The sequence below is a fragment of the Vicugna pacos genome, chromosome 2, assembly GCF_048564905.1.
Source record: "Vicugna pacos chromosome 2, VicPac4, whole genome shotgun sequence".
In the NCBI taxonomy this organism is placed as follows: domain Eukaryota; kingdom Metazoa; phylum Chordata; class Mammalia; order Artiodactyla; family Camelidae; genus Vicugna; species Vicugna pacos.
The window spans coordinates 104,989,283-105,012,280 of NC_132988.1; the positions used below are offsets into that span (position 1 = coordinate 104,989,283).

Here is a 22,998-nt window from a genome sequence, read left to right on the forward strand (position 1 = left end):
TGTCTGGCCCGTGTAAGTCTGCTGTCTGTCTTCTTCTCCATTTTTCTCTCTTGAAAAGTTTCAGCCTTAAATATATTTTCAGGTAGCTTATTGAAAGCGTATGAAAACAAATGAGCAAAGATATTTATACTAGTCGCTCTTTACTTCTGAGTTCTCACCTATATACAAGAATAAGGCTAAAACCAATTCTCTCTGCTGTTGTCTACTTGGGTATTTGGGTTCGATTGTGCTTACTTTTCAGAAGTGGCCATTGTCTGAAATATGGATAGTGGGAAGAGCCTGTGATCTGGGGCAGGAGTAGGGAAGGAAACCCAGAAGTTAGGTACTTTGTCAATTTTTTTTAATAGAATTGAATTATTCTCTTGAAGGTTTATTATCTCCCCTGTTACCAGCTTTAAGGATAGATTCTCTTGTCTCCACCAATGCTGGAGTCTTGGGAAATGTTAACAGAACTACTGAGGGGAGAAATTCCACTGGGGTGGAATCTAGGCCCTGTGTAGATATGGAACATTATGGACACTCCACAGATGTTAATAAATACCTTCTTCTATTGTTAGGACAAAATGGGGTTGACTTGGGTGTGAATTTAATGGTTAGTGAAAGGACCTTTTACCTAGAAAGGGTGTGTTTTAAAGAGCACAGGAATCTGGATATTGAGCAAATTAGCCTTGTTTATTTCATATCAGATTGTTCTCCGTTTTTAAGGTCTGTCATCTCCCCAAATTATAAGCTTCCTTGTGTCCATGACATATGCCTCCTTGGCAGTCCTTGCAATATGTTACTGGGGACACAGTAAGGTTTCAATAGATCCTTGTCAATTGCAACTAAACATTTGGAGCTCCTGGAAGCAGAGTTGATGAAGGGGTGAAAAGAGGGCTGCAGGGAGGAAGGAAGAGAAACAGTCAAGGCAGAGCAGGTATTAAGTGTGGAAACCTCCTGGGAAGCCAGAGAAGACCGAGGTTGGTGAGCAACGAACAATTTAAGTTCTCCTGAGAGAAGAAAACTGGACAGAAGAGAAATTTTAATCTGAAGAGCTAATTAACCAAGTTATAAGACCTTCAAAATATCCCTCTCATTAGAGTTGTAATTTTGATATTAAAAAAAAATAGTGGAATCTACTCTAATTTGTCCCAATAATTATTTATATTTTTATTTGAACAGTAATAGAAACCTGAGGGGAAGTTTGCAGTATGCTATAGTTTATAAATCATTTCAATGTTTTGACTCCTAACTAACCCTCTTTGTAATGCTAAGGAAAAAAAGCAAGCATATATATATATAAGAAAAACACCTCTGGTTTCAATGGATGTACTGATTTGATCAAGAAAAAGTGAAATGAGGTGGTAAAAAGACAAACAGGAAAACCCCAACAACATAAGATGAGTGGGTTAAGATATCAAAAACAATAATGCAAAATGTTCCAGTGTAAAGAACATCTCTAAAAGATGTGAATAGGATGTGTGTGTGTGTGTGTGTATGTATATATATAATGGATACCTAGCATTCAATGAACACAAAGTATCAGAGAATAACACGACCCAGGGATCACCTGATAATAATTAATAAACATCAACTCTTCTTGGTCAAGTGACCAATATTATTTCACAGTTGACTGTGTGGAGGGTAGAGCCAATGACCTTTGCCCTGAATTTAATAATTTACTGTAGTTTTACATTAAATCAGAATATAATTGGGAAGAAAATTAGTGTTTCTTTGTGGGGAGTGCAGAGTAATGCCACTAATTGCATGTATAAAAGCCTTCCCGAGGTTGTATTTTCCTGTTCTTTCTTGATTTAGAAAATTAAAACTACAGTAATTTTCCGCTATTTGTAAGAGGGAAAATGTGCCAGTGAAATGTATTCAGCTAACTTAAAATGTCAAAGCTTTTGGCCACCTTTTTATGTCCAGTAATGACAAACTGTCAATTTCATCACATTATTCAGGAATATACTAGCAACTTGTTGCAGATATCAGAGTAGACAAATCTAAGATATATGTGGTCTGAAAGAGGAAACAGTGTGGTGTTTTTTGGTTTTTCTGTTTGTTTTTCTTTCTTTCACTTTAATATTTGAGCAACTTTATAGTTAGAGCAAATCACTATTTTTTTCCTTTTAAAGAGATGGACAATAGAGAATTCATTAAATTAACCTTAGTGGAAGAGGAGATTAAATTAATATTGCTTTAGAATTATTTTTTGATACCTGGGGAATTCTTTTTCAGATAATTTATAATCAGGTAAAAGAATCAAGCTGATATCCAAAGTGTAGTGGGTAAAAATTTTATAAAAACATGTATATTCACAAATATACGTACATGTGTACATCACTCTGGATCTTGGAAGGGTTAAATCAGACCACAGTGGTGTAATGGGAAGTGTCTTTCGGTGTTGTCTAGTACCTTGAGTTTGTTATGTATTCAATACGTAGTGTCATCATAAAACAGTTGCGCCTGCATTAGCCCTCATTGTCTCAGGCTACAAGCTGAAAAATTTTAAAAATGAAAAAGCTCAAGAAATGAATATTTCTGCTAATGGCATGTCGGTATTTTTCCCTTACTCCACGGACATTCTTGGTCTCAAACGCAAACTGTACAACCCAGGGCACTAGGGTTGGAATCCAGTGTTTATTCAAAAAGGCACCCTAAGGCAGTTAGAGGAAATGCTACATGTATGGGGGGGAAAAAAAAGGCAGCCGGGAAACTACGCTGATCTAGGCAGAGCAGCACTGACTGTACTTACTAACTCTTGTTTTCTGAGAGCCTATGAGAGAAATGGAAATAATCAGAAGGAACCTTAAAGGATGGAATTTTGTTCCTTGTTCTCCTTATATGGAGCACAGCAAACTGCAGTAAGACTTCGGGAGCTGGTTTTCCCTACTGCCACGGGCACAGCCGATTTCTGGGTGGAGGAGTTTGTTTAGACCTTAACAAATATGGGCTGTTTTGTTGATTAAATAAGCAAAGCAAAAAGAAAAGAAAGAAAAAAGTATGCCCCTTCTCTGCTTTCAAACACTTCCCCCAATTAGAAAATATCTCATAAAAATGCATCATGTGATAAGATCTTGCTTTAGTCCCAAACCGAGTCCATTTGGATGTCTTAGAATTTGAGTCCTTAGGGAGTACACATTTTAGCTGAGACTGGAGTTACTCTGTCATGAAACAGGGAGCTTTGCCACTTGCTTGTTTTGGAAGGAAAATAAATTAAAAAAAGATTGCAGGGGATTTTAGTTATTATATGGCCAGGGCTCCGTTTAGAGTCAGTGGCATTCAAAGCTGGCTTTAGTCACAGCATGATGCTCGAAGCCTCCAAAAGTCCAAGTGTTTCCTTTCTTTCTTTCCTCTTTCTGTTTTTTTTCTTTTTTTTTTTAAGCGTTACTTCACTGAGGCAGAGGGCTGCCTTTGAGTGACGTCACGAGTTTCAGCAGCAGGCAGCACAGGAGAAGGGAGGCTGGGTGAGTGACAGCCCAGCCTACTTTTTAATAGCTTTGTCATGTGACTGGGGACTGTAGTAAGACAGGTGCCTTCAGTTCACTCTCAGTAAGGGGCTGGTTGCCTGCATGAGTGTGTGCTCTGTGTCACTGTGGATTGGAGTTGAAACAGCTTGACTGGCGTCATTCAGGAGCTGGATGGCGTGGGACATGTGCAACCAGGACTCTGTATGGAGTGACATCGAGGTGAGCCGGGGCTGGGCTCGGCACTGCAGCCAGGACCGAAGCTTCCCTCGCGATGCAATTATTCCTGTAAGGGGGGAAGGGCTTGGGCTTGGGCGAGGAGAGGAGGCAGAAAAGTAGCCCGGGCAGCAGCTTTTGGAAGGGAATCTCTATCTTATCTCAACTCCAATAAGTTTGCTATTTTAAGGTGGCTCTGAGATACCTTGAGCAAATCAAAGCTTAGCTGCTGTCATCAGTATCTGTTGCAGTTAGAAACTCTTTCCATGTGCCTTTGGCTCTGTTTCTACTCATATGCAATATTTATGCTCCAAGATATTGATATGAATCAGAGGCTAAAGTCTTTCCAGTGGTGTTTAGTGGCCTGGTTGGAAAAATGCCATTTCTATTTATAATAAGATAAAGATAAGAATATTAAAATGGATGTGCTCAGATATAGTCAGTTTTGACTCTAGTCTGGATTTTTTTTTCCTACTCTCTCCGTTCATCAGACAGAGAACTCACAAAATCCTAAATAATCCTGCTGGGCTATTTTAGATTGCTTTTCCCACAGAACAAAAAACAACAAAGCTGATTCCTTTAAAACTCCTGTATGTGGTTGAAAGCTTTGGCCGGCAGATAAAAAAAAATATATATATATATATATATATGCCTTACAGTGCGAGGTTTTCCATTCGCCTCGGTGGCAGGGAAGCCAATGGTTAAATCTCTCTGTACCACGGAGAGCTGCCTGAAGCCGGAGAGAGAATAGAGTTTATGCAGGACGGTGTGTGGAGCTGCTCGCTGCTTGTGCAAAAATAGACGGCAATACATCAATTCCAGCCTCTGCTGGCTACAGTTCATACAGGAGGAAAAAAAGCGAGCCGGTTTCCTCGTAATCTCTGGAGTCTAGAGTGACTAGCGGTGGGGGGGGGACGGAGGACCGCGGCGTGTTTGCATTCAACACAATGGAATGTTCTCAGAAAGTTTGGCCAACTTGGGAAACAAGCGAAACTTTCTGTGGACTCTGGTGAGATGGACCCGAATTGAGTTGCAGGGAGGATCTGGGCGGCTAACAATGAATCTGGCACAGGGCTGGGAGTGCGTCCTCTGGGAAGCTGGGGGCACGTAGGGTAAGGGGAGGATCAAGGGCTACACGTGATTTGATTAAATAAGATGTCCATGTGGTGCGGCGATACACATCTAAAGTGAAAATGATTTGGCCGAGGCCGTCGGCGAGTGCATTTTTCCTATCTAGCGAGGCATGCCCTGGATTCTTAACTCTTCGCTGGGTCTGCAAATGCTGGCTCCGTTTACCCTCTCTCGCCTTGGCAGATGCCTCTTTGCGGATTGTAATTGTTCTTATCTTCTTGTGATTTCTCGGTAAGGGGGACTAGATATGGATAATTCATATGGCCTGCAGCTATTATGAGTCAGGGTTCCAAGTGGCTTCAAAGTCCTCATTGTCTTCGAGGAGCTGGAGTGTCCTGTGGGTCGCTTGCCTGGCTGGGGCTGTGGGGCTCAGCTGCTGTAGTTTCATTTTTCCATCATGTATTATTCCTGATGCCGCTAGGAGTTGATTGAGGAACTAGATCCTATGGAAATATGGCAGATTTATTTTAATCATCGGAGTTCCTGCAGTCATTTTCAAATATGCATCAGAAGCGTTGAGAACAGTGACTCTTTAATTTTGCTCTTCAGGAGGTGAGGTCTCGGGCTAATTGTCCAGCCGTGGATTGAGTTGTCCGGCCGGCTGAGACCGGCCAGTCGCTTCTCTGTTGCACCGGAGGCAGCAAACTGCTAGCAGTCCTGCCTTCCCGGCGGCAGCCCTGGGAATCACCTCCGCCAGGCTAAAATATTACGAGCAGCAGGTAGCGCAGGCTGCTTTCATTTTTTGAATCATTAATGTTTGCTGTCATCCTAAAACGTATTCTGCCCTTTTGCACATAATGACAGGACAGCACATTGGTTAATAAAGGCCTGTATCCCTATGGCTACTCAGAGTCCACAGTGCTTCAGTTTAATGAAGGTGGTGTCCAGTAAAGTTACTAAGATTGATAGGCAGTTCACATGACACAAACTCCACTAAGACTGTCACTCTTTACTGACCCCCGCCCTACCCCCAACCCTGTCTTGACTAATTTTTTTTTAAGAAGTAAGATTCTTTTCTTCATTGATGTAATGAATGTGGCCAAGTCCACTCTTTCTTCTCTCTCTCTTTAAAATTTACCATCAATGGCACAAAAACCTCCAAAAGGTTAATGGAGAATTATACTTAATTATAATGATTCATTATCATCCGTGCAGTGAAGCTAATTTATTGTCGGCTCCTTAACTAAGAGAAAAATCTGTTGGGGTGAAATAACGTACAATAATTAGCCTTTTGTGTTTAGTGACTGCTTTATCCTCTTAAATCTTATTATAAAATTAAGGCTGTGGTGGCGAAAGAGCTGTCATAGTTGCAAAGAAGCAGTAGAATGTGTCTCTGTAATTGCAATAAAGCACACCTGTTACAGATGTATAGGGAAACAGTAAATATCAAGATGTCAGCTGAGGACAGTTACAGGGCTTGGACGGTTAAGTCTGGCATCATCCAAAGGCCAAATATAAATTAATAACAGGAACATTTGCTACCACTAATGTGTTTTAGATTATCAGGATAATGCCACATTCAGAAGCCCTGATTTTATTAGCACGTCAACATTGGCAGGAGCAAAGGCACATTTTTCAACTATAACATAAAAGCAAAAATGAGAGAGACAGAGTGAGAGCAAAGGAAAGGAAAGAAATCTGTGAATTACAGCAGAGTGGAATACACGAAATGGATCTGATCTTTTCAGTGGTTTTCAAAAGTTACTGAAAAATACATCTTTCTGAAAGGTTGAAGGGTTTTGAAGAAGCCATGCCCGAGAGGGTTGTTACAGAGACAGAAGCCGCTCACCAATCGGTAGGGCGCTCTCAGCATTCCAGGACACGGGCTCTAAACTAGGTTCTCCACCCGAGGAGTTTAAGCCAGACATAGAGATCCTACGTCTTCTAACTTATTTTTAATTTTTGTTGCTGTTCCTGTTGCTTGTGCTTTGTATTTTAAGGACTGTCCCCCCAGTCCTAGTGGTTTTTGCACCACTGAAAAAGTTAGCGCCTGGTCTCTGAGTCACCTCGTCTTTTGCAGTGGAGGAGTTAACGCTGTGCGTTTGTGATTGGAGGACAAGCAGTGGGCAAGTGCGGAGGCTGGGAAGTGTTACACCCACAACAAAACACGAACATTGGACCAGACGAGGTCCCTTCAGCCCAGCCTCCACTTCCTTAGAAACCTTGTCGAGTATACCCTTCTGTAACTTTAGGCTAACTCCGATAATTAAAAAGGAAAGTCCAATACAATGATAAGGAAGGAGATGGCCCTGTCTCTGCAGTACCTCTGTGCCTGCAACCTGGGATCCCAATGGGGCCCCGTGGTCTTAGGGAGGAACTGCAGGAATTTTCAGGCTCTTCCCAGCCTCCCCTTACCAACTGCTGACTCCATTACCCAGTACCTACTTCTCAGCGTGGCGCTGATGATCACACTGCTGCATATGACCCGTGTAATGTAGCCTGCCAGGGATGACAGGGGTGCCTGAAAAAAAAAATCCGCATAAAACTTATTTTATTCAAAATCTAAATGTCAAGCAGCATCTTCAGCTTCAGGCCCCACTGCTGCCTGGATGTGAACAAGTCCCCAGCAGCAATCCCGACCTTGGAAGGGAGGGCCAAGAGGGCATCACCTCAGAGTGTGCACCTGCCGATTTAGACCCCTCAGCTCGCAGGTGGACGAAGTCCCTGGGGCTCTGGCATCATCAGACCCCTGCAATCGGAGGTTTCCGCAGGGTTCTTCACAGTTTGCAGTGATGAATCAGCAGTCAGATAGCTGGTCTGAGGTTAGAAATCCACCTCATTGGGAAGGGGGTCCACTTTCCTTAAAAAAGCCACAGTGTGGAACAGTTAAAAGACCACCTACTCTCGGCAAGAAGGTGACAAGCAGTCCAGTCACCATCAAGGATATTTTTAGCCTCTCAAATATATTGAAATCATTTTTAAAACTCCAAAGGGGAAAAAAGATAGTTTTTGTGAACTCACTTAGAGCACAGTTGAGGCATATATAAATGATGAACAAAAACGTAGTTGTGGTGTGCCCTACTGGTTTTTCTTTTCAGACGTCAGATGATGCCAATCATTTACATACATACACACACCCACATACCAACACACAAGACTTGCAAGTTACACATAGTGAAAAATACAAAGGGCATAAAAAAAAGATTTTTGTTCTTCCTCTCAAGGGTCTTGCTTTTGACCTGTTTGAAATGAAGTTCAGAGGCTCATGAAAAAAAGATTTAAATAACAATTCAACAGAACCATAGACAAGTTAAAGGACTTTGCATCATTAGTTGCTAAGTGAATTACACAGATTATAATGGTTAAAGGGAGAATGAGTGGAGAAAGTTTTCCTAGTATAGTTCTTATATCCTATTTCTCATTTAGTAATCATTTATTTTGTCTTTATTATGTGTGATGACAATTCCAAGGTGAAATCAAATTTGTGTCCGTCTCTCAAAGGAGTTATACTCTGAGGATAGAGTGAAATTTTGCATTTGTTAATCAAAAAACAATTTGAAACTTGGTAAAGTGTTAACTATCAAAGAGGTGCAAGCAAATCTAGTTGATTTCTAACCGGGTGAATCCGAGAAGGCTTCATGGAAGCATAACATTGACTAGGGATTTAGAGGTAGAATTTTGGATGGAATGGTTCGGGCAAAGTACCCTTTGGGAGCAAAGTGAGTTAAAGAATTTAGGGTGTTTTTTCTGGTGACTAAAACCCTGGAAACCAGCTTTGGTGGTGTCGTTGAATTAACCAGGCTTAATTCCTATCACATGCTATTGCAGTTTAATAAATTCCTGCAGTTAATGAAAGCCTTTTCCCCCCCTCCTGCCTCCTGCAGTGTGCTGCTCTGGTTGGTGAAGACCAGCCTCTTTGCCCAGATCTTCCTGAACTTGACCTTTCTGAACTAGACGTGAACGACTTGGATACAGACAGCTTTCTGGGTGGACTCAAGTGGTGCAGTGACCAATCAGAAATCATATCCAATCAGTACAACAATGAGCCTTCAAACATATTTGAGGTAAGGACAACCCTTGGTGAAAATTCACTTCTCGTTGAACTTGACTTGGGCCACACTAACATCCTTGGCCTGGAAGCATAACGAGTTCTTACTTTGCTGTCACCAAAACACTTTTTCCCAGACTTAGGCACTTCCTATTTCGTGGAAAAATAACATTTGGAAAACAAATGGACCTTTTATTTATTTATTTTTGAGAACCAAGGCCCTAAGGACCCACAATAGAGTGCACCAAACTCTGTTGAAAGACTAAGGGACTATGGAAGAATGAGTGACAAAGAAGAACACGTGTCTAAACCTCTTTATTCCTGTCTGTTTCCCACAGAAAATGACACCTCATGTAAATTCATATAAAATATAAAAGAATGCATGTCTGTTTAACCAAGGTCTATCTTGTGAAGTAGGTGAGCAACTCGTATTATTACGGTTGTATTTTTGATTATAACTCTGATTTCTCTATGCCATGGAACCTTCGAAACCCAGCTACTCTAATAGTTACTTACAAGTGAGTCAAAATTAATTTACCTTTCAGTAGTGAGAATTCCCTCCCAGACTCTAGACTCTTCATCATAAGCCTACCCTATAAGAAAGAATGTTAATCTGCACCTGCTAAAGGGTTACTTTGAGAAAAGAAGTTCTTTCTCACAAGATCAGTTCTCACTTACTTGAAGATAAATAGTTTCCTATGGGACAGACATTAAGAGGGTCCTCTGGCAAGTGAACTGAATAACGATTGTCCAATCAACTTGTTTTCAATACGACAACCACCAGCCCCTCCATCACCGTCTAACATTTTCTACCTACCATGTGCCAGGGTCCATACAAAGCACTTTAAATGTGTTTTTTATCCACCAGCAGAGACATTTCTTATACTTCAGTGTTATTTGGTTGAAATCTTGAGTCATTAAGAAAGCCAATTTTACAATATTTATTGAGTTTTTCCAGCACCCGGCACATAAAAGGCACTGAATAAATGTTTATTGAGTCATTAAGAAAACCAATTTTACAGTATTTACTGAGTTTTTCCAGCACACAGAAGGTGTGGAGTAAGTGCTTCTTGAATAATGAGTGAACGATGGATATAGTGTGTTCGTAACAGTAATAATAATAAGAGAATGGCCAACATTTTGGGACACTCTTGGCTTTACGGATGCCACTGCACTCATCCCTCAAAGCAACCTGTAGTTTAAGTACTATTCTTATTATTCCCATTTTACATATGCAGACAATGAGTCTCAGAGAGGCTAAGTGATTTTCCCAAAATCACACAGTTGATAAAGATGAGGGCTTTGAACCCCAAAGTTATCTGACTTCACAGTCTATTATCATTGATAAAAATAGAATAACGCTGAATTTGGGTGACAGCCATCCTTTACAAAGACATATCAAGCTGCTTCTTTGCTCAATATATTTAAAAATAGAACAGAATCTTTTCTTTCAGTGTTGCTTGACATGGGAGCAGGTATATAGCTGGTGAACCGAGGTGGCTCTGGGCTCCGTCGACGGCCAGGATTTATAATACGTCTGGAGCATTAAGCGGGTCTTAGAAGAGTGCTTAAGGTAATGGAGTTAAGGCTGGGGAGGAGGAATCAGGTGCAGGAAGCACTGAGGGTTTGTGGTTAGTTATACTTTCCCAGGCTTCTCAGCCGGGTCCTGGAAAGTTCATGCGAGGACTTGGCTGGTTCGAACTGGTAAATTGAACATTCCTCATTCAGTACACTTGTCAGGTTACAGGCCCACTTTAAGTCATGCTGCATTAAATAAACAGTACTTGAAAAAAATGTCCATCTCTATAGACCTCTTATCTAAAAATCTCAAAATCGGCTATTTCGTATTGGGTGAGTGCCATGTATTTTGTAGAAGATGGTTAAGGAATAACTAAAAGGTGGGGGCAGGGGTGGCATGGCAGTCAGTGCCTCCCTGGCGGGCTGGGTGCAAAAAATACAACTTTTTCCGTGTCCTTATGTCCCCATATTTCGTGTTCTGGCACCTGCCTGAGGTACTTCTCATTTACACCTTCGGGAGACTTAGTCCAGCAACTAGTTAGGTATCTCTAGGTGCCTAGGCTACAGAAAGACACCCCCTTTTGTTTTCTACTGTAACTTTCTACCCCTGACAGAATTGTTTGCAACACTCTAAAACACAAGGTTTATGTCATTCAATCTCTCACTAGGTCTTTAAACCAGAGGTTCTCAACCGAAGGCAGTTTTGCCTGCCCAGGGACGCTCAGCGCTGTCTGGAGGTATATTTAATTGTTAGGACTCGGGGCTGGGAGATGCTCCTGGCATTTAGTGGGTGGAGACCAGAGATGCTGCTAAAAATCCTACATTGCACAGGACAGCTCCCCACAACAACAGATTATTTGGCCCCAAATGATAACAGGGCTGAAGTGAAGAAACCTTGTTTTTTTAAAAAAAAAAAAGTCACTGAAATTCCTTTTTAGAAAACACTAAAGATGCATTGGTCAGATTCCCGAGAGAGAGCATAGAGTTAGGATACAGGATATGAAGAATTAGAAGCTGTGGTGTAAAATTATCGAGATGGCCAGGGTCTCGGGACTGATACGTCCGGAATTCTCTCAGGGGCGGAGAGCAAAAGTGACTGTGTAGATAAATCCCCATGACAGTTTTCTCTGATGTCACCAAACCTATTCCTCTTTGTCTATGCAAAGGGTGAGGCCGTATGTGGCAATTCTCGTCGTACACACGGCAGCAGAGAGCTTTCTCAGCATTTGCATACAGCAGGGCTGCCGCTGCCCTGTGGCCTCCAGCGTTAAACTCAGACATCTTTTCTCTAACAGGGAAAAAAAAAGTGTGTTTTGAGCATAGGTGGAATTCTAAAATTGTGTCTTCCCCTCTTCCCCTGTGAAAGCTCCGTATGCACCAGAATAACCCTTGAATGGCGACAGCTTTTTGCTCCTACCAAAGCTGCCTTTCCCGGAAGGCTTTTTTTTTTTTTTTCTTTTCCCAGTGCCTGTGACTTTAAACCTCTCACAGCGGACTTTCACCTGTGTTCCCTCACTTTCTTCCAGTTCTCAAAGCCCTGCCTCATCACATTTGCGAAGGCCTTGTACTTGAGCAAGCCCAACAGTCACGGTCTCTGCCACCTCTGATCTGCCAATAACAAGCATTATCTCCCTCCGGTTCCCAGAATAAAATAAGGCACCGAGGAGTTAAACCCTTTTCCCTGAGTTAAGGAGCACATTGATGACACCGCTGGAAACTGGCCACAGGATTTCTGAATTCTAATCAAAGCAGGAAGAAAGGGGTATTTAGAGTTACAGATAGGATTGCAGAATGTTGAGATGCTGGGAATAAGTAGAAATTTCTTCCTGTGGCCTCTTCCACACATTGGAATCTAAGTTTAATTTTTATTAAACTTAAGAAGAAGAAAGGATGAGATTGAATGTCACAATTTGGGAACCGGTGTCTCCCTGAGTGGGAGCAGTTGTACATGCCGGTTGTGTAACTGGGCACGCAAACAGCGATCTTTGCTTGCACAACCTGTGTTTGGATGTGTAAATGCAGGTGACCAGGTATGATTCAGAAGCCACTTAGCAAAACAGGACACGAGGCCTATAGGTACAGCTTCCAGTGAATCCGAGCCATGTGTCAGGAAAACAGGATGCTGTCCTTGGACCGGCTGGTAGCAAGATTTATGTTTCAGAATATTGCAACACAACTTCCTTCTCTCTGTTGCTTTGTGCATTGTTTGAAAGAGGAGAATAAAGAGCTACTTTTACAGCACGGCAGCATGTAAAGTTGGGTGGCAGGGGGCTCGGTTAAATAGCACATGGACTCTGCTGGGACCCTGTGGGCCACCTTGTCTCTGCTTTATTTTAACCTCTGCTTTAGTGCCTCCTTGATTCCACTGAATGGGCATCTTTCATTCATTGGTCTGTGACTTCTGCATGCAGCTACTTGGGGTTCTTTAGAACACGGTGAGTGAGAATGTAGTTGTCTCTAGGTCATTATTCATAATACGTTCTGAAGCCTGCCTTTGCTAATGGGGAGAGAAGGGCTCTCAACTGCGGCCAGCTGTCACGTCGGGTAGTTGCTGGAACTCTCAGGAAGGTCTGATACTGCAAACTTTTGCGAAAGAAGAAGGGTGGTTTCCTGTTACCTGTCTGTAAGGTGTCCTGTTCTCGACCACCAAGGGAATGCCGGGCGGGAGCTTTCGAGAGTATTTGATCATTCTGGTGGGAATATAGGTGATTTTACATTTTTCCCTTTGACTTTCAGTTATATTCTATTTTTTTTCCTAAAATGGGCATATAGTATATACTTATGAAAAAGTTAAAAAAACCGAATCTTGGCTATTCAAAAGACTGAGCATTTTGGGATTAGGGAACCAGCTTGTCTTGTTCACTGAAATTTTTCTAGATGTTTCCTTAGAAAACAGGGGAAAATACCTACTCAATACATAATTGCAACCTAACGGGTGAGTTGACCACCACATATTTATTGATGGTGCAAACTGCATTAGGTCATGTGAAGATTACATATAAAGTGCAGAAGACCTATTTCCTAAAGAACTTTTAATCTTGTTTAGGAGAGCAAATGGTGAAATGAAAAACAATTAGCAAATAATGGAAGACTGCGTATACAAATATACATATATATGTATATGTTCATATATTTCAGCAACTGGAGAACAATGGAAGACTGTATATATTCATGTATATGTGCACAGGTATATTTATAAACATAGGGTTATATATAAATATATATATATGCGCTTGGCAAATATTGCAGGACTGTGTGTATGCACATATACATGTAAATGTCGCCAAGGCTGATAAGAGAATAAGAGTGAAGTGCTTTCACAGAGGGAGAATGAAGTGGAGGAGCTTGGCTTACTCAAAGTACAATATATATTAATGGCGATGTAGGAGTAAGGGAAGTATGTTTGGATTTAGGGTGGGTCCAAAATTATAGCAAACCGTGAGAACCAGGTTGGAAGTGTTCAGAGTTCCCACAATAGCAATTAGGGTAGCACTGGGGATTTTTAGCAGGAGGGCAATCTGATGGAGCTGGTATTTAAGAGAGATCCTTCTGATAGTCGTTAAGAGCTCAGGACAAGCAGGAAGTAGAGGAAATCTGACAGCAGGCTCTGCTGCCTTCCAAACCCCATGCGATGCAGGTGCAGGGAAGGGACAAGGTGACAGCAGAGGGGATGGCATCCAGGGAACAAAACTCGAAGCGCCTTGGAGGAAAATTCCATGAGCCCTGATAAATATGAGTTAGGTTAGAGAGGGAGGCGGCAAAGCATGCAAAGTCAAAAATACTCCAAAGAGAATCAGAGCCGCATGGCGCTCTCTCCCCCCGCTGAAGTTTCTGCCCACCTTAAGGAGGACTTTCTTGGACTTGTGAGTCATTTTACGGAGGGGCTCTCCATCTCCCTGCTGCCTCAGGGGCAGAACATATTTAACCCCATCCGCAGATTTACATGGTGTCTGCTTTTGCTCACTTGTCTCCTTGGAGGAAATTCTGTAGCCTTCCATGGTCATGAATTCCTGCTTCAGACTGTGCCCGTGGTCAGGCAGACTTTTCTATGAATGGCAAACCTCTTGGAATTTTCACAAAACAAACAGAGAAGAAAATGCGTGTCAAAACAACCTCACCTTAATTTAATCATCAGGAGAATAAATTCTCCTTTGTTAGGCGGGGAGACCGAATTAATTTACAATCATCACTGCTTGAAGATTTCTGGAATTTCCGATTTGCAATCAATAAATGTTTGTCATTTAAATTAAATTTACGGCCCACCACCAGATTTTTTGCCACACTCGGTAATGACACTTAAGGAGAACATAGACTTCAAGTAAGAAAATAATAGCCATTTAAGTGGGGAGATAATTGGCTGTAACGTGAGAACATTGAAGAATGTTGAAACTCATGGAGACTTATGGAGTATTTTAAAAATTTATGTTGTACTTATCTTTGCATTTGTAGTCTACCACAAAATTCCAAAGTCTGGGTATAAATCAGTTCGATGTTCATCTTGGAGAGTCACAAATCAGGAAGCAACAGTCTGACCCAGCCTGTGCTGCTTTACTTCTGCTGGCTTATCTGGCAGGGAGACTAAATAGTGTTCTTGTGTGTGTTTTCTGTTTGGGTGTGTGTTCATCCACACATCTCACTGAAAGACCGTTTTAGGCTCCGATAACATCTGCCTTATCTTGGGAACATCTGGTTTATCACCCTGTTTCTGCCCTGCCATCATGCTGACCACTGGAAAAATACAGCTCAGGAGTTCTGACCCCATCGGGCCATGTTTCTTGGCATTAACCCCTCCTAATAAAGAGTAAGTCGCAGTGTGCTGGTTACCTGATACTTACCATTACTAGTACTTTCCTGATGATTGCTTTCATTAGCATAAGCTGTGGTTACAAAAGATGAGGTCGGCTGCTGGGTTTCATGGCAGTCAGTCTAGTTCTTAGCCATGTGCAGTTTGGAAAGTGAGAATCCAGGCAGTTCATGAGGCGCTGTCATTGCAGGACACACTAGTTTGTGTTTTTGTGGGGTGGAGACCAGCTCTTTCATGTCTGATACTCCGGCCACTCCAAGAAGGAGGCGAGTCATTTTATGAGCCTATCACAGGCTTACGTCCTGGACCCTCAGGTGGGTCATTTAACTAGAAATTACTCTGCCTGGATATCTTTGGAGCCAAAAAGTGGAGACCCACATTGACAAGGAGGAAAAATTGGAGAGGAATCACGAAAACAGTGGCTCATTGCCCCTTAGGTTGACTTCAGAGGTATTAGTCATGGTTAAAGTGATCAAGATTCAGGATGCTGCATGGGACAAACTGTCTATTTGTATAACAACTGTGTGTGCTTGCGTAGGAACCTCATACCTACGCCGTGTCTGTTTGTCCACGTCCCCATCTGCATTGCAATGTCGTGGAAACAGAGCCCAGCAGATGGCTCACCTCTGAGTGAGATCAACACACAGAGCAGATAAAAAGACGAACATTAGAGACCCGAAGCCAAACTGTTCTTCTCCTGTTCCCCAGCCCAGACTTCACATTTTAAACAAGATTAATCTGTTCCTATAATTATGTGCCTGTTCTTTTAGCAATGAGAACTTTTATCGTGGGTTTTATAAAAGGAATCACCTGAGATATAAAACAATTTTGTAAGGGCCATTTTTTTCCCTTCTTCTCTAACCTGTCAGGTTACTTTCAGGACTGTGCACCCTGAGGTAGAGTTTGAAGGCAAAGCAGGATTCTGGGTTTTACTGTAGCCTGTTGAAGATGCTGAAGTGCTCAAGTGAGAGCAAGAGAAAAGGGGAGAGAGAGACACAAGGAAATACACCCTCGTACTCTTGGCTCAGGCAAAATTTTACGAAGATAAATGACTTCTTATCCATTATGCCATTTGTCCTAAAGCGATGATAGGAGGTACTTTTGTGCCTTTTCTGTTCCAAAAGGATAGAATCATTTGCATAGTTTCAGATTCTAAACACTGATACTTTGTAGACCTGCCCATCTCCATTACTAGGGCAGGTTATTCATTCATGGTTTGCAGCCGGATAGATTAATGAATTACCAGATCTTGCGTAAAATGACTTGGCCTGACTTTTAAACAACTACCCCCTCTCCTTTTTTTTCTCTCTCTCTCTCTTCTTTTTGGCCAGTCTTGTGATTGGTGTCAATGGGCTCTAGACATCAAGCCCCCTCTAGAGTTCATATTTGTTTTTTCTTTCTCAGAAGTAGCTTTGTTAAACTATTTCCCCCACTTTTTCATTCTCTTCCAAACTTCTGCTCAGAAGCAGTCAGTTCAAGGAGGTAAGTGCAGGCTGATTAGGGAGGAGCAAGGCAACGCCGAAACCAATCCCTCGGTGGCCAATGGCCCTCCCTGTGCTGCACCAGCGCGGGTTCTCAGAGCCCGGTCCGCACGCAGCACGTCCAAGTTTCGAGTGAATTCCTTGGCGTTTCTCGCACAGTGTGCAGAGTTGGAGCTCTGAACTTTGAAGGAAAGCCTCAGAGCTATTTGCGAAGTGCGGGTGCTTAGTGAATACTAAATTACACGTAGGAAATCGTCTGCTGCTACCAGGGTTACTTCATTTTTATTCCTGACACAGACACCTAAATCAGAGAACAGTAACATTTCAAAGATTATGGAAGCAGTTTGGGTCTGTTCCAACACTATAATAGGATCAGAATTTTAAGGCCTTTTGTATTATTACCAATAGTCACTTAGTTTCTACTGCAGTGTACTTTGTAGGGAATTACAGCTTTTACTAAAAAGATTAAAATGCTATTATGCAAATGATTGCAGTATGTTATTATGTTTACAAATTAACATCCATGGCTCAACACACAAATTAACTAACTAGTCTATCTATGTTATTAAGGATTTAATAAAGCAACTGTTAATAAAAATGGGTAGCTTAGAACACTTAATAGGAAACGATTGTGATTTAACGCGGAACTCGAGCCTGGTGTTTAATGTTCTGGGAGATATTGTGCTAAAGTGAAGTTGAGCAAAGCACCTGGAAGAAACCAGGACGGTGAGAGGCGCAGAGCTGCTTGTCTGAGACACTGACGGCCACAAACTAAATAGCTTCTGGCGACAATGTACAGTGGGCAGCACATCAGTCAATCTAAGCAAAGCACACACACCACCTTCTATTAATAAAAAGCTCATTGAAATGATAATCGCCCTCCATCGCATGTTTGATACGTACCATACACACGGAGAGCACTTAACATTATTCCAAAATGGAGCTCAGCGCGAATTTTGCTGTGGCAAATGGGATTGAGCTGCAGAATATCGCCATGTGATAAAAGAGGAGAAGGCTAAGTTCAGACGAAGATGGCTGTACACACAGGCCGCAAATTGCTATTCCTGGCTGTTCATGAGAGATCATAAAAGCAAGGAGATAAGAACCGCCAAGGTCTCTGAGAAATGAATGTATGTGATTATATTATCTTGTGGGCTGGATTTACTAGACAGACCGTCACTTCAGTCCAACAGGAAGAGTAGAAAGAGATGTCGATGTTGAAGAACAAACTTCACTGGCGTGGGGAAGTTCTAAAACACTCTGATTAAAATCTTTCAAAAGGGATCCAGGATTCTGGTCAGTGAATCCATTGCTAGATCTCCAAATAAGAGCTGAGGGCATTACCTGATCGTAAGCAAACAAACAAACGGAAAGGAAACAAGAATTACTAGAAAATCCTGGAGCAGCGTAATTCATATTTCAAATATTTTTAATTTATTTCTCTTAGTCAAATACAGATTTCTATGTAAACAATAACCCTTTTAGGTCTACCCAGAAACAAATAATTAAATGAAATAATAAATAAACTATTATCCTTTTAGCTCTACCTACAGAGGGCAAACAGATCGGGCTTCTGAGCGGGACTGTCTGTGTGTCCTCAAACATAGGAGCTGGGAAGCAACCACAAACTTGGTCAAGGTTTGTGCCCTGCATACAATACAAGCAATTTATTTTGTTCCAAGTAGCACCTCTGTCGTTGGGAAACTACTTATGCAAATTTTTGATATCTAGCCTTAGCAAGGCGCCCGGTTCCCTCATTTTTTTCCACATTTGGATAAATTGTGTTGTTCTTCACTCTTCCAAATTTGTCCTTGCGGAAGCGAACACTTGCAAATTGGTTGAAACTTGCTCAGAGAAAGAAAGAAGGGGAGGAGAGAAAGGAGGAGACACCTTGACCAAAAACAGCGGCTGGAACAGCTTAGGATTTGATGGTCTGTGGCCTCGTCTTGTCCCCAAGCACCTGATCGAAAAAGTGGTACAATCCTGTTATGTGCGCGTTCCGGATCCCTTGCCAACATTCACCTGACGTGACCAAGGTTTAAAGCACTGTCTGTAGCTTTACACAGCACAGTGGAAATGTGCGCCTGTGTGTGTGCATGCATGTTCACATTCTTTTTTTCTTTTAAAAGGGAAAAAAAAAAAGTGCTACTTGCCATTGCAGGGTGGTAAAATAATTAGTCCGGGAGACAAATGGCTTGGCCCGTGTTTAAACAGCTCTTTAAGGACACAGTGTTCTCACCAGTCACATATCTAAATACAAACCAGTGTCAGCTGCCCTGCAGACCAGAATGGAATAGCCTGCCTCCCTCAGGTCATCGTCAGGCCCTTCTGGTCGTCGTCACACTTCACATCTGTTTCTGGGCGCCGCGGCCCCTTAAGGCGGCATTGGACTCCGTAAGAGCATAAACCACCCAGCTATAAATTGCCACTGCTGGAGTTATTTTGAATAAGTGTATACTGTTTCATATTTATAATGGTGAGGCTTCAAAATATTCACAGTGAATATATAACACCGATCAGTTCAACAAGCATGAAATTGTATGTTGTCAACTTGTCACATAAATAGAGTCATATTCCGGCTTGCGATAACGTTGAACTAACATTTTTTTCCCCCAGAATTGTCGAGAGGGTCACGAGAAAGTGGGGTGGTAGCACTTCCTTTGGGCAGATAAACAGTCAGGGCTATTGTAAAGTTGGTATTACTGCTGATGGATTCCTTTCTCCCCTCACTCCAAAGTGCTTGCTTTTCCTGGGTGAATGCTAATTGGCTAATCTGGTGTGTTTGTTCTGTCATCCAATGGTATCATTTTCAGCCAGTGCTTGCAGGCTTTTTTGGGGTTGCGTATGTGTGAGTAGCTTTTTTTGTTCTCCTTTAAAGCAATTTTTTTTTCTATTCTTGTAGTGCGCGCGTCAGTGCTAATTGTCATGAAATTCTCTGACTATCCTCTGGCAAGCTCTCTCTTCCCTCCAGTTGACTCTTAATTCAGTATCAGAGTCCTGGGTAATTGTGAAGGCTGGATAGTTTGATCAAATTTTCCCACGACAGAGAATTTAGAGAGGGACAGCAAAGAAATGACTGTACTAAATGTGCAATTTACTGAAAGGAGAAAAAAGGGACAAAGGAAACATACTCATCAGTTGCCGGGGAGGAACCACAGAGACCGATTTCCACAGCGACTGATATTTTGGCCCTGAGGACAAACTGATGCCAAGTCCTTTTTCACTTTGGAGAAATTCTTAGATGTGTTCAGTCCTCCCCATCTTCCTTCAAATGGCCCGGAGACAGAAGACGGAGCTGGCTGTCTCTGCAATCGTATGGATTTCCCCGGTTAAGTTGCTAACTTTCAAACCTCAGGGCAGTGCTTTCAAATGCGTATTGTACGGAGGAGTACGACTAACACCGGCCTTTGGTCCCACATCACTTGTGGTGTGGGTGATCACCGTATCTCATAGAAGAAACCACTTGCTGGCCAAAGCTTCCAGTCTCCACCGTTTGTGTATTTTCACAAGTCTCCCTGCTTCTGGGTTTTTAAAGTGGCTCTATTCTCTCACTGATTTGTTTACCCACTCATAAAATATAACTACTGTCAATCCTTAGCACGCCTGTCTCCTTGCTACTTCCCAGGGATACAGTGGTCAAGTGTGGACGAAGTCCATGGTGCCGTGAAGTTCAGGGTTAGTGATGAGGACAGGGCTTTGAAATCAAGCGAGATAAGCCCTCTGATAGAGAAAGCAAAGCGAGGGCTTTCTCCACCTGCCTGTGTATCCTGATCATCGCGAACCGATCAGCTCTGCCCTCCTCTGGGTTGCTGCACTTACCATCTGCAGAAATGCCTTCCCCTTGGAGTGGAATTTGGCTAGATTGCATTTCTCCTAGCTAGTGGGAACTTCTGTTCCAAACCAAGAGCCCAGGCGTAGGGTCCAACAAGTGCAGGGCAGTGGGACAGACTCTTTGTAAAGGGCAGGGGGGACCCTAGGATTTACGGAGTCCTACGCACTGCGTATTGAGAAGCACAGCAGTTTGCTCATCGGAATTGCTGAGGGGAGATGAGAGGTAGCCCACCTCAGGGAAGAGAGCAAGCCCGTCGGCAGAAAGTTCTCCAGCCAGCGTGCCAGGTTGACGTGAGTGGCACGCCGAGCCCTGGCAGCGTTCTGTGGGGCTCTTTTGGATGAAAACCATTTTGTACCAATTTAGGCCTCTTTACCTTTCTCTGTGAGAGTGATATTTCGGTCCAGCTAGAAGGGCTGACACACTTTTTGCCTCGAGGTGACATCCTCAACAGGCAGCTTTTCCATCTCTTCGAACTGTCTTTGCGTCGTCTCATGGATGGTTCGACCCAGGGACCGTCCTGCTCCCTGCGTCCGTGGATGAGGCGGGCACAGGAAGATTGCTACCTGCCCGTCCCTCCTCCTCTCCTCTCTGGAGGTGCCAGGCGTTACATCTCTCCTGCACCTGATTCGGGTAGCTCTCTCTCACTTCCTGGGAAAGCTCAGGCTTCAATCTCTTCTCCCCAGTCCTTTTCTGAGAAGTTTATTTTTGCTTTTGAATGCTGCTATAGGGAAACAAGTGCCTGTATTATCAGAATGCCCTTGGTTATTCCACAGATCTTTGGCCTCAGGACATCAGCCATCTCCTTCGTTCAGATGTGGAGCTGGAGCTTCTGTATTCCAGACGTAGTTCTCCCAGTGTCCAGGGATCCCCGCCAACTCAGATCCTGTCGAGAAATGTTCTCATGTCAGAATCCTCTTGTGTCTTGCCAGCTCATGCTTAGCGGGGACACCCTGCTCTCCTCTAAGCTGCATCTATCAGCCTGCCTTTTTCTTGTAGGCAGTGCCGCCCAATGGGCAGGCTCACCTCCAGTTCCCACCAGAGAAGAGTCTGAGCAAATACCTGAGCATTCGCATGCCGCTGCCATGCTGTCTGGGATAAGTGACTTCTCCCCGCCCCACGTCCCCACTTCCAGGACTCTGCGTGCAGTGGATTTGAGAGTTACATTAGGTCACGATGCCCCTTTCTGGCTCCTCTAGTCCTATCACCCGGCAATCCCAGCAATGTGGCTAAGGTGGCTGCCCCCGTCCTGAAGGAATTTGTGTCCATTTCTATGGGGACAGATCTCATCTGGACCGCTTTGCAATATTTGTTCCAACTGAAAATTCTGACAAGGATGTTCTGTCCACACAGAGCCAAAGAATTCTGCGTTTAGATGCATTTGGAGGTAACTGACTGTTGTCTGGTCTTGGCAGATAACTGCATCTGACGATCCACCTAGCGCAATCCATGCCCTGTTTAATTTGTCTTTGAATGGCAAATGCGTTTCTTCCCTGAGTCAGCAAAAGGCATGGTACCCTCCCACAGTACTGTGTGACCTCCCTGCCACTTTTGTGACACTGAAAAACAAAACGTGGACCCACGTTTTCCCGTTAGTTGCTGGTTCATTTTTATTTCAAGTGACATGCTTCATAGCTGAAAGAGAAGATGTATGTTCCATAGAGGGGATGCATTCTCCTTGATCACGGTGGTTATTTTTATAATTCATATTACGAGACCTCATTTCTCTGGCCATTATTAACTTCGTATTATTAATTGTCTGAAACACAGCTGAGAAACACACCATTTGTAAAAATGTCTCTGAGAAGCCAAACTAGATGCAGGAAAAAAAAAATCAGACCCTCCAACTCAATGCATTTTCTCCCCAGACAAGCTTCTCCAGCTCTCACTTACCACTTGCTTCCTTTGGTTTTACCTGCAATTTAAACCAATCTAGTTATCTGTGTTCTGAGCACATGAGAGATTAGAAGAAATGATTTAGAAAGTGAAAGAGCTTGTAGCGGCTAGGAGTGGGAAGCAGGAACTGACCAAAAGAGATGAGACTGAAAACTACACAAAGTAGACAGTCACTCAAAATATAACTGTCTGGGGCCATTTCAGTTGTGGGCCAAATGTCCTATATTTCTTAGGACTGTATTTCTAAATTCCTTCCTATTGTCATTTTACAATATTCCACAATGCTACAGAAATCAACTCTCATCATTTTTTATGGTGAGGGAAATATGTAAATGACTTCAAAATCTTCCCATTAAATGCTTTAATAAGTTGTGCTTAAGTGATATAACTTCTTGATCCATCTGCACAAGTGCCAGTGTGGATTAATTCCTGATCGGAGAAAAATGAGGCATATATACAAACACACATACATATTTTTACAGCTGAAAGATTTTCACAGGGTCTGGGTATCATCCTGTCTTTCCCATGTAGTGGTACCCAATAGGAGAAAGCTCCAAGAAATGTTAAACTTCGTCATATAATCCATCAGATCACGTCCTCCCTTAAAAATTACAACTGTTAAATTTTCCTCCGATAAAATAAGACCACTGATTTTTTTTTCCTTGTCAATTGTAAAGCTCTTTAGC

At 42.6% G+C, this 22,998-nt stretch overlaps 1 protein-coding gene across 1 annotated transcript in view; it reads left to right on the forward strand.

Moving 5' to 3' along the window:
- The first annotated feature begins 3,505 nt into the window (after window positions 1-3,505).
- Window positions 3,506-22,998, forward strand: part of PPARGC1A (PPARG coactivator 1 alpha) — a 97,261-nt gene continuing 77,768 nt past the window's right edge. Inside the window, exons 1-2 of the mRNA XM_006207014.4 lie at window positions 3,506-3,671; window positions 8,621-8,800. Coding sequence (XP_006207076.1) covers window positions 3,624-3,671; window positions 8,621-8,800 — 228 coding nt within the window. The 5' untranslated portion in view covers window positions 3,506-3,623. The remainder of the gene's footprint in view (window positions 3,672-8,620; window positions 8,801-22,998) is intronic.